Source organism: Tasmannia lanceolata, unplaced genomic scaffold (assembly GCF_043159265.1).
Source record: "Tasmannia lanceolata isolate RefF3 unplaced genomic scaffold, GAP_Taslan_0.1 ptg000019l, whole genome shotgun sequence".
Taxonomy (NCBI): Eukaryota; Viridiplantae; Streptophyta; class Magnoliopsida; order Canellales; family Winteraceae; genus Tasmannia; species Tasmannia lanceolata.
This window is the reverse complement of record NW_027518696.1, coordinates 6,632,505-6,645,281: the sequence shown is the minus strand read 5'-3', so window position 1 is coordinate 6,645,281 and position 12,777 is coordinate 6,632,505. Positions and strand designations below refer to the sequence as shown.

Here is a 12,777-nt window from a genome sequence, read left to right as displayed (position 1 = left end):
TACGGGTGATTGCGTGCATCCCTAGGGAATAGTCCACCCTAAAAATTTGCGTGGGGATACCTTATGTCAACAAAAAAATGAAAAAAAAAAAAACAGTCTTATGATTAACACTTTTCTTCATAGTTTTAAAACTCCCCCCGCATCATCATTGACTCCCCTAGTCGACTCCCTTTTACCTTGGCCACATTCCGCGTTTCGTTGCTGTGTTCCTTGTTTTGTCCTCCAGAGTCAATAAAAACTCATTTGACTCTCCCGAATTATGATCGTGTCAACTGAGTACTCAACCATGTTGTGTCAAGTCGACTAGAATTTTCTTTGGCTGCATTTCGTACCTCATCTGTGTTTTTAAACACTGTTTTTCTTAATGAATGTTGATGGTTAGGGGAATTGTCATATCATTAAACGTTGTTTTGTAGAGCCTAGTAAGAAAAGTGTGAATTAAAGAAAAGACTGCCATTATCAAATATGGGAGTGGCCACATCATTAATCCTGTGATTATGGGGACCCATTTAATTAGCATCATTAAATCATCACATCACATCACAATCGGATAACAATGATTAATGGGTCCACCTCCGCAATCAACACACCTCCTAAATCCTGATTAGACTTTGTTAAACGATATATACACCGACTTACAGTATATATGTTTTAAATCAGTGATTGGTGTATCCCCTATACACTAGCAATTGGTGTATGCTTATTCACAACGTACTGCTCCTTTTCCAAAAGAAACAAGCTTTTATCTTGCTTTCTCATGTTGGAAATTCCCAGCCCAATATTCGTGTTCTGGGCCCAAACAAAGAGCAGGATTCTCCTCAATCCAAATTCCAAAACCAACGGATGGTACATGTGCCCTAAACCCGACCTGGATAGCCCCCCCTTGTATCCTTAGACTCACTCTGGTAGGTCCCACCCCAGCTACACAAAAGCCAAACACTACCCCAAACGTGCTTTTGTGCGCATCTCTTAAATACATTAAAACAAAAAATCCTAAGCTCTCCAATTTGCCTATATATAGTCCCTCCTCCTCCCTCCTTATTCCATCACCTCTTCAAACACTCTCCTTCTCTTCTCTTTCTTCTCTTCATTTGTTACAAAACTCAGTTATAAAAAAAGAAAAATGTCTGGAGTTTGGGTGTTCAAGAATGGAGTGGTGCGTCTGGTTGAGAATCCGGCGAATGAGTCCACGGACGGCCGACCGGCCCGCCGTAAGGTCTTGGTTTACACTCCTACTAATGAAGTTATGAGTTCTTACACTGCCTTAGAGCGAAAGCTCTCAGCCCTTGGATGGGAGAGGTACTATGATGATCCTGACCTCCTCCAATTTCACAAGCAATCCTCCGTCGATCTCATCTCACTTCCTAAGGATTTCGGCCGCTTCAAGTCCATGCACATGTACGATATCGTGGTTAAGAATCGTAGCATTTTCGAAGTCAGGGATATGTAGTTTGCCATGAAAATTCTTAGCTTCTACTATGTTTTTCGTTTTTTTTTTTTTTTTCTAGTTTGTTATGGAGGTTGTGTGTAGTGTAGCGTAGTTGAGTTGACTAAGAAGATTTGAATGGTGTTGTTTGAGTGAATTGTTGTGTTGGTTGTTCCTGTAAATTCTCAGAAGCTTTTTATCAATGAAACTTCTTCTTTTAGTGTGTGTTTTTTCATTAATTTTGTTGTTACACTTGCATATCTCATTTTTATTACAATTAATTAAAAACTGCTTAACAAAGTGATTAAGAGAATCTAAGAAGCTGATGTGGCACCCTCTCTCAACCTCACTTGTGCATTTTCTTTCCCTTTAATTTTATAGTAAGGTTTATGTTATCCGCACAACCTTATTCTGATATTTGCACAAATTCAGTTGTCTTTTCTTCTTTAATTGGATGGTCAGAGTTTTTTTTTTTTTTTTTTTGGAGGGGGGGGGGGAATGTAATTACCATTTGACAGCTATTTGGCACCCTCTCTCAACCTCACTTGTGCAGTTTCTTTCCTTTTAATTTTATAGTAAGGTTTATGTTATCCGCACAACCTTATTATGATATTTGCACAAATTCAGTTATCTTTTCTTCTTTAATTGGATGGTCAGAGTTTTTTTTTTTTTGGGGGGGGGGGGGGGGGGGGATGTAATTACCATTTGACAGCTATTTAAGCACTAAAAGACATGATGGGTTTGTGAAAATATCAAAATATGGTTGTGCAGATATCATTTCCTCATAGTAATTATATCTCGGTGTATCAGTCATACCCAGGGAACGAAATATCGGTACTATATCGGCTATATCAGCCAGGGCTGATATTTTCCTGTATTCGCTAATATTGCTGATACATATAACCGATATGGCCGATACATAGTGTTTCGGATCGGCCGATGGTGTTAATACTTTAAGGTTATTAAAGACTGGGGAGATGATTTTTTCGCCCCTGCTGTAGGATAATGCGCCCCCCTTGTAACGTGATTTGTGGGCAGACTTTAACGCCTTTTGACGTCAAAAAGTAGGGCGCATTATCCTACAGAGGGCGAAAAAAATCATTGCCCTAAAGACTGGTACTTGAATTTTACAGTCAGAGAATGAAATGATATCCGAAGGACGGATTTGATAGAAGAGAGAGCAAAAACCGGTGAAGTCACGTGGTCACGTGAAGAGATCTTGGAATTTGCTTGACGTGAGCTCGACACGTGTCGATTAACAATGGAGAGGGCCTATCCATATTCCTTTTTTGAGGGCGCATATGGTCGTGTCCTTGATATAGAAAAGGACGCTAGCGTAAATAGGTGAGACTTTTTGACTATTTGGTGTAAAAGAAAATTTCACGAAAGGAAGTGATATATTTCGCCCCCTTTTCTTCCTCAAGCCACCCTCCTCTAGTGTATTTATGACTACTCGGTGTGTTTGGCGTACCGTTTGAAATAGCATTTAAAACGCCGTTTTGGTTCTAAACGGCATTTTCATGTTTGGTTGGCAAGATCAAAACGGCATTTTAAACGGCAAACGGAGGTATTGTGTGTTTGGTTGCAAATGCCCTAAAACAAAGTTTTAGTGGTAAAATGACTAAAAAGTGCAACTCAACTACTCTCTCATTAGGATCTCATTCAAACACTATTAAAATTAAACTCATTGCAAAAAAAAAAAAAAATGGCTATACCTTTGGGGTTCTTCTCCTTCTTCTTCTTAACGGCCGGATTTGCCATTTGATGGACGAGTGGAGGCGCTGAGGCAGTGAGGCGTGAGAGGGTTTGCAACTTTGCAAAGTAGATGAAGAAAGTAAGAAACTAGGGTTTCTTTTAATTCTTTTGTCTTTAAAAAATCAAAATTAAGAGATCATTTAATGATATCAGCAGCCTCTTGTTTTGAATTAAATATTAACAATTTAACAAATTTGTGTCCTCAAGAATGATATTAACACCCCACTTTTTTGGTATTTGATGTAACTCATAAAATCGCACGCATATACGTAAAAATGAGTTTTAGTGAGGGCAAACACGTAAAAACCCACAGCCCAAAAACTCCGTTCAAAACGGCGTTTTGCAAACAGACCTCTCCCCTCTTTTTGCAAAACGTCGTTTTAAGGGTTCAAAACGGTGTTTCAAACAACATTTCAAACGGTGGCTACGAACCCAAATACTCTCAAACGACCATTTGGCCCCAAAACGGTGTTTCAAACGCCAAACGGTGTTTTAAACGGTACACCAAACACACACTTAGTCTATAAGGGTGTGGCCGGGGAAGAAAGGGGGGTGAATATATCATTTCACTTTCCTAAAAGCAACTCAGGTTGTGGATGTATAAAAAGCTATGGGGCCGTTTGGATACACGGGTTTAGAATCCAGGTTTTTAGTTTGAAAACAGCGTAAAAGAGGGTTCATGATCAAGTTGCTGGATGTTGTCCTGACAATGTTTCTTGGATTTTAAATGAGAAATTCATGTTTTAAAAATCTCTCCAGCATTGTGAGTTTCTAAAACCTGGAAATATGATAGGATCTGCTATTCTATTGCTGACGGAAAGAAGGGTGAGAAGTAAAAAACAAGTCAAAAATTATGACTGATCCTCTTCTTCTCTTATCTCTTAGCTACAATTTTGTAGAAATCCCGGATTATCCAAACAGCCCCTAAGTATTTTTAGCATGTTTCTTTCTTGAAATGCACTCTTCGGAAAGATTGCAAAGGAAGCGATGTAATAAAAAAGGTAATCCTAATTAACCGGTAAAAGTGAATACTCAATGACACTAAGTATCAAATCAAGAGGCATGCATAATAAAAAGAGGACAAAAAAGCGTCATCCTAGATATTTCTCACTTAAAATTCCATAAAAGCCCCTTTTGATTTTTTTTTCGTGGGTAGTTTGAATAGGTAAGGGCCTCTTTCTCTAGTAAATTTTTTTGCTGGTTTAGAAGTTAGTTATGGATAAGGTGAAGCCCCCTCTCATACTTTTTGAAGTTAGGCAATCGATATCTTAAGTCGGAGGCGGACCGACCAACCCTCACACCCTCCCCAGTAAATTATAAAATCTAAATTTTACTCTCTCTCTATACATATTGGGGAGTGGTGTGTGAGGGTCGGTCGGTTCATCTCCAATTTGTAAAACAGGCCTCAAGTCTGGCATATTTTCTTTTGAGAGCTGCTAGTAGGGGTGGACATGGTTCCGGTTCGAACCGGGGAACCGAACCGAACCGGCACATATGGTTCGGTTCGGTTCGGTTCCAGCTATATATGGTTCGGTTCCGGTTCTAAAAATTTGGAACCGGTGGATATTCGGTTCGGTTCTGGGTTTGGGATCCCGGAACCGAGAACCGTCACTACTTACTTAGGGATTTGATAAAATCAGTCCTCCCCCATTTAATTCACCCCTCTGTAACGTTTTCCTTTGCCTTTAAAATTTTAACTCACCCCCCTTTTACCGATTTGTAGTTCATAACTTCATATATAATTTGATAGGGCCTATTTGTAGTCAACATATATAAATGTTATCCCAACTTTGATATGCATTGGATATTGTATATTAGGAATTGCCCAAAACTTTGATACGAATGGTATATACCTGTTTGTAGTCCATATATACCTGTTCACATATAATTTTAAAAGGCATGTTTGATAGGGCCTGTTTGTAGTCCATATATACCTGTTTGGCTGTTTGTAGTTTGGTTGGGTAAACCCAGAACCGAACCGAACCGATTATATATGGTTCTTGTTCGGTTCGGTTCCAAACTTATATGGTTCGGTTCTGGTTCCAATTTTAGGGAACCAATTATATATGGTTTGGTTCTGGGTATGCCCCAAAACCGAACCGAACTGAACCATGTCCACCCCTAGCTGCTAGGAAGTCACTCTTGTGTTATGAGCTTCATAAATGGCCCTTTCTAAAAAAGCAAGCGTGCACCAGATGGGGGTATGACATTGTTGCCGCCCTCGATATTTTTTTTGATGGGTAAGCTTGGGTTAGGCGGACCCCCTACCAGAATAATAAATAAAGAAAGATGATACAATAACGGGAACAAGACCACTTCCCAATCCTTAGAACAATGTCTAAGGAAGAGGGTCGAACAACAACAGTCATGATACCCTTGAAGACAAACTCAAAAACAAGCAAGAGGAAAGAAAATATATGAGCTCAATTTGAGCAGTCGGTGGGGCTTGGGAGGCACATGATCCCAAGAGCCGGTCCCTATATTCAGTTGAAGCCATGTTTATTGTGATCCAGGAGGGTGTATCATCTTCTGGCTACACTTTCTTATTCTTTGGCTCTTCCTCAACTTCTAAACCTTTGGGGATTCTACTGTTTTCTTTTGTTGGGAGCACTCTTCTTCACCATCTTCCTGTTCCGACCCTTCTATTGAGGAGTATTTTGTTTTAGACCCAAGCCTTTCACTTTCCGCAACTTTCTCAGGTGTGCTTCGCATGGGCTTTTGAGAACTATGCAGTTCATTATAAGAGTCAGGGGGGTCTGTGATTTGGTGGGAATGAGTAGTAACTATGCCCGGGGTATCTTCTCCATCTGCATCTTCCTCCATTTGGCCAAGAATGGAATAGTTGCTCTGGAGTTGAAACACCCTTGATATTTAATCTAGTTACAACCTCTAAAAAAGTCGGCTATCACTAGATCAAAAATCAAGGGTAGTGTCCCCCGTTACAAATACCAAATACCTTTATACAAACTCAATTTTTTTTGTAAAATGACAAACATACCCCGTTGCAGTGCAGCCCAGACACAAGTGCGTCCTCATATTATATATTTTTCTTTTCTTTTAAATTTACCGTGGAGTTTCTTTCTTTCCTCGTGTTTTTGGAAAGTTTCAAGCCCAACCAGCCCAAATTGTGGCTCATACACTCTTTACCATGCACGTAACACTATTCAATGATCAAAATCATCCGCGAGTAGCCTCCACCGTAGATCATCGTGCCAAAATTGCATTGGCGGAGCGATCCTGTTCGTTGGATCTGCAGAAAAAAGTACGGAATTAGTCAGCTGGTTAGGATCATCTAATAAAACCATACATGGTGTAACCCACAAAACAACAGTTTCTTGATTAATTGTATTGTGATCTGCATTGCATATTTTGATAATGACACTAATCACTTTGGTTTACACTTTTCTGTTTAGATGTTGCTAGCACCTTGAGTATTGTAACATAATTAAAAAAAGTATAAAACAAAGTGAGTAGTGCCATTATGAAATATGGTAGTGTGGATATTAGTCCTCACATATATAATAATTTTAGTGATATAAGGAAATCAGACAAGGTATCATTTTCATTGGTCATGCTGGCCACCAATCTGGTTCTCTCAAGAGAGTTGATCATACAAGGAATATAAGAAAATTCCACTAATCAGAGGGTTGCCCATAGAAAATTCAACCCAGTGATTAGCGGAAAAAATCTCATTTAGTCAAAGAAACTCCTATGTTCTAATCACAGGGTTGTCATAGAAAATTCCATCCTGTGATTACTGGAATTTTCTTCTGAGAAGATGGTGAAATTGACAGTTGATTTGAACTTCCACCTGAATAATGAATGAGTGTTTTTCCTATAAGTTTGAATAATCCACAGCCTTAAACTAGGGTCATTTATAGTTAAAAATGCAACTTTAATCATTTATTTAAGTATACTTACACTAATTACCAAATGGGAGATGATATTTCAACCCCCTTTCCCAGCATGTCCACATCATTTGTTTGTCTTCTTCTTAAATGAAGTCATTTTCAAGAAAAAAGAGAAACAAAAGGGTGCAAATGAAATTATTTTTTAGAAAGGACTAACAAAAGGGGGTGGAAATATCATTTTCCTTACCAAATAGCAAGTCTAAAATGCAGTGCATTTTGCTTATAGAATCCAAAAGACATGTGTCCCAAGTTAGTCAGACATATCTAAGGTCCTGACCCAAATGGACAAACGATAAGTGGCTAGCCTTTGTGTGGATAAGACTATTATCAATCACGTTTTGAATTGAAGCCCATCAAAGTTGGGAGTGTTCTCTTTGCCAGTCTCAGCCCATTCCTATCTAGCAAGAGAGATGGGTATGTTCTAAAACCTCCAAAAGGAAGTAAGTTCTTGAAGGATTTGGACATGCAGAGGTAGAAGACAACCACAACCCTATCCACAAAGGATGGGATAAAGAGATCCCCATTTTCTCGTGTCATGACTTGATTTTGATGGCACTATGGCCTTTGTCATGTGGTGAGTGCAGTGGAATTTTCAGATTTTTTTTCTCAGTGCAAGTCAATAGATTTCTTCACTGTTGAAATAGGTTTAAGAGAAGGTTCTTAGGGAGTCATGAACTTGACCCACAAAAAATCACATGGGTAATGGGTTATCTTAGCTATGTACAGAGGATGGATTCTGTGTATAGACATACACAGAAAATGAGTGTATATACCGTTTTCTATTGTGTAACTATAATAATTACCCATGCCCATTAATTTGAATTGTCCAATTTACCAGTCACCTCTTGAATGAACCACAGCACAAAAAATTCAAACCGGCCAAATGATTTTGTTAGTTTGTTACTGTCAAATCAGTAGCCTGCTTTTAAAAGAAAGTTGATAAAAAGTTGGGGTGGCCAGAGATCATTAACGTAAAGAACAAATTGATTCGAAATTGTGATCGTTCAATCAGTGTTGTTTTTCAGTTATTGCTCCTTTAGGATGTGTCCCATCAATTAGATAGTTTAGATATATAAGCATGTGCTTTGATTGGATGAAAGAGATGGTTAATACACCGAACCTTCTATGTAATAAAGTTTCATAATCTAATAAATAAGCCTTTTATTCTGTGAGAAAGTGATGGAGAGCAAAAGGGAGAGTATAGAATGTATGGGATCTCCTTTTTGTTTTACATGCATGTATGAATAGATTAGGTTAACAAAAGGGTATAAGAACCTTTCAAAGTTAGGATTCCTCCCCTTTCATTAGATGCTTAAGTAAAGAATTACAACTCTAGGGTGTTACTCGCAGAATAAATGGGTGGAAACAAGAGAATCAGAATCGCCCGAAGTGACTCCTCCGCCAACCTTTGAAAAAAATGGGCGAAAAATCTGATTCCCCATGCTATTTTGATGGGGATTTGGAGAATTGGGCTTTGCGGGTTGTTGGGTATATAATATAACCCATGTATGTTCTAATATAAGCCCAATAGGTAATGGATCAGGAGTAGTGGGCCCATTTGGGCTGGAGCCCATTAACCTCTTATAACCCTAGTGTATTTCTATATATAGGGGCTGGAGGCAATAAACTTGGTATTCCAAACTAGATACCTTGGGTGTAACACTTGATATGTTTCAATGATGTTTACAGTTATCTTTATGTCATTCCACATTTGATGACATGTCCTTCTTGAAAAAGGTTGTTTCATTCCAAATTTGATGATATAGCTTAACTCAATTTGAATATGATGCCTGTAACATTCCAAATGGAAACATGGAATGGTTCTTTGTAAAAGAAACTGTTTTGGTCTTGTTCTTGATTGAAACTTGACATTGATGCTTATTGAAATTGATATTTGTTTTTCAGCCATTATGAAATTGTACTAAGTTCTTTTGGTAGAACTAGATACCTTTAGTAAAATACACAAATGATTGGATTCATTTTTAATGAAATTCATATTTGGTAATTTACAGGAATTGACGAAAATGGAGGAGATTGCCTCAATTTGGATCTTAATGATGATGACTTACTTGATGAGTGAATCCTTATAGAGCAGTGTGAACTATTATTTTCTTTTCAGCTGATTAAATAGTTCACTTACATGTGAAACTGCTTATGTTTGAGTTTAGATTATTTCTAAAACTCTTGGTTATTCTTTAAAGTATTTTATTTTCAGTTGGATTACAGATCTTTATTGATATGGTGATATGGATGATTCAATAATTTTGTTTGGACATCACATTAACTATCTATTGGATTGTGCTATATGTAGAACATAGGAGGAGAATGTTGGGTATATAATATAGCCCATGTATGTTCTAATATAAGCCCAATAGGTAATGGATCAGGTGTAGTGGGCCCATTTGGGCTGGAGCCCATTAACCTCTTATAACCCTAGTGTATCTCTATATATAGGAGCTGGAGGCAACAAACTTGGTATTCCAAACTAGATACCTTGGGTGTAATGCTTTAAGCATCCTTGCTTAAACCCTAATTCTCTTAACACGGGTTTCATGTGTTGCCTAACACAATTTTCTCATTCTCCGTGTATAAAAACGAAAGAATTACAGCAAAGAATGGTGGCAAATAGGGGTGCAACTCGGGTCGGGTTGAGGCCAACCCGACCCAACCCGATTTCCAACCCGACTCAACCTGATTTCACCATTTTAATTGATTTTTCCATTTTATTTTTGTATTTCCATCTCATCCTAGTCATTAGATGTTCCCCAACAAGAGGGTTAATTAGGACAACTTTCACCAAGTTTTTTATTTCTTTCTAGATTTGATTTATACAATGACAAAACAAACATAGAAGTCAAAATTTTATACATATCGGAATTGGAAATCGGGTTTCGGGTCGGGTCGGGTTGCCCGATACCCCAACCCGACCCAACCCGATTTCCAATTCGGGTTGATTTTTCCCAACCCAACCCAACCCAATTTAAAAAAAAACTTAACCCGACCCAACCCACATTCGGGTTCAACCCGTCGGGTTCGGATTCAACCCGACCCAAGTTGCACCCCTCGTGGCAAAACACAACCTTTCTTTTCAAATGATCCATGTCACTTCATTGCAAAAGCACATTATCATCAATTCTTCCATAAAAACACTTTTTAGACCCAATTATCGTGACTAATTTTGGCATAGAACCTCACTCAGTTAAGCTATGCCCTGTTATTCTAATATTTTTCTCAAAGACTAAATGCAACCGAACTCTAATGTTCTGCTCCTTTGCTTTTTCGGCGCCCACCTTAATTCATGTGTTGGGTAAGCATAGTTTGAACCCAAAAAAGAATATAGTGCAACACGAGCTGTCCCTTTGTATTGTTTATATTACTTACTTTGGAAATATGAGAAGTGAAAAGCAATTGGGACGGCTGAGAAACCAAGACTTTGTGATAGTTCTATGATTAAAGTACATAGTTGTCTTCACTTTCAAGTTCCATTTTCCAACTTCCTTTGAATTAGTAGCTTCTTTTCTATATATTTTACATTGGCATCATCTAGATACTCCTTTGCCAACCCTATTCTCGTGGGTGCTACAGGGCTTTTGTAGCCCTGTCGGGAGGCTCAAAGTGTAGCCTAGAAATAATCTATCTATAATCTATAATAATGAGGAATGCTAAACTCATTTTATGGAAATGTTTTATTGGAAAACTTTTTTTCAGGGAACAGTTTTATTGGAAATTTTTACGCAGATATTGTTTCCAAAATCAAAATTTTTCCCAGGCCTAGTCACCATTTTATACCTCATTCCATGATACACCTCATTTTTTTATGGTTGGGTCCCACCATCTCCACCCAAACCCATGCATAGGGACCCGCAATTTTGCACCTCATGTTTTGCATGGGGCCCACCATTTGACACATCATTTTTTTTATGGGTGGACCACTATCTCCACGAGAACGATGCGTAGTGTAGGGCCCGCCATTCACATCCCATATTATGGGGAGGGGCCCATCATTTCACACCTCATGTTTTGATGGGTGGCTCCTACAATCTCTAGCCAAACCCATGCACAGTGTGGGGCACAACATTTTTGCATCTAATGCTTTGATGGGGTGGGGGGCCAACCACTTTACACACATGCATAGTATGGGCAAAGAATTCTATTAGATATATAATTACAATGTTTTAATGGGTACAAAAACATTAGCTACTTCAATTCTGTTTAGTGCACTGAATATAGATTTAATGGGAAACTTATAGCTATTTAAGCCTATTTTAGTATATGTTTAGGGCATTGAGACAAATCACCAAGTGGACACAAAAATTTGCCAACCAGACTATTGCACTCACTCCATCAGTGACAACGTGTGCGTGGGCACGATAGTTTGGCAAGTTACCCATTGTAGACACCCCCATTTTTGCCTAACATCCGATCCTTTTGTTTTAAATGTGATTAAGTGGCTAATTCAATGTTTGTCAAAGCGGGCCGCACTCCAACATCAACTAAAATTGGAGAAATTGTGACACATGTGGGCCCGGCGCATGCAAATTGAAGATCAACAGCTCAATTCACATAAAATCAATCAAATCAACCCAATCTCACCGCATAAGTTTTCCTAATCATGTTTACTCCAAAATGCATTTTGATTTTCCGATTGAACATCCGAGTACTCAGATCGGGATCAGGATTTTGGATGCCCCCAAATTTTGGGGGGGAATGGTGAGAGGGAGCATGTGAGTTGTATAGATATATCATTATAACCCAAAAATCCATGTGGATTTAAGACTTTGATATAAGAAGATGTGGTCTCGTTTCTTTATCTTACTTTACAATTTCTGCTATGCGAGTTTAAATCATCCAACTGGGTGACCCCCTGTACTTTTTCTTGAGCCACACGAATACTACACACATGGTCACCATATTGTTTCTTCAATTCAACTAGTTTATCTCATAGGTAGGACTCATATTTTGATTCAAAACCCATTTCTACTTCATATCTGAGGCCATTGTTTGTTTGTCCAAGCCATTTATATGGTGGATCCTATTGTTTATGGGTCATGCAAAAAACTCTCCCTAGTTGGATGATAATGTCTTATGATAGGGAAACAAATCAGATGATTTAAGTGATTAGAGAGAGGACACATTTTGCACAAGACCCATCCCTTGTGAAGCACAATTCAATGGCATGAATAGTCAGATAATTGATCCCACTCAATCCATTTTTATCTATACTCCATGGGCATGGATTCATGTGTCGATTGTAGACACGGATACAAAGTGTCTAGCCCTAAAAATCTAGAAACGGAGACGCATATAAAATTAACGATTACTAATCCAAATTTGCAAAAAGATAAATATGGTATTCATTTAAAAAATTGATAAACCTTATGATTAAGCAACTATAAGTCGAGATCAAACATGATATAATCAAATGACGGTGCATTCGTCAATCTAATTTAGTTCCTTTTCATCACTAACATGCAGGGAAAAAGAAGACCAAGAGGATAGAATAAATAAAATATTGTATGTTTAGGATTTTTAAGTTTAAGGGATAGAAGGATGGCAACAAATATTAGTTTAAGAAGAGTCGATGATAGAAGAGGAGTTAAACACTACATTCAATAATAAACAGTATTTCACTTGACACAGGACAGAACTTTGTTGACACAGCCACTTAATGGCACTTCTAGTAGC

General features: G+C 38.2%; 1 protein-coding gene across 1 annotated transcript; it reads left to right on the top strand.

Moving 5' to 3' along the window:
* Positions 1-1,050: 1,050 nt before the first annotated feature.
* On the top strand, positions 1,051-1,646 carry LOC143853257 (flowering-promoting factor 1-like). The gene has a single exon (XM_077362985.1). It carries the CDS (start codon positions 1,124-1,126, stop codon positions 1,448-1,450), a length of 327 nt encoding a protein of 108 aa, XP_077219100.1. The 5' UTR covers positions 1,051-1,123; the 3' UTR covers positions 1,451-1,646.
* The last annotated feature ends 11,131 nt before the right edge of the window (positions 1,647-12,777 follow it).

Bases quoted from the DNA above. Each gene is read 5' to 3' on its own strand.
- LOC143853257 (XM_077362985.1), top strand. From the start codon at position 1,124: ATGTCTGGAGTTTGGGTGTTCAAGAATGGAGTGGTGCGTCTGGTTGAG.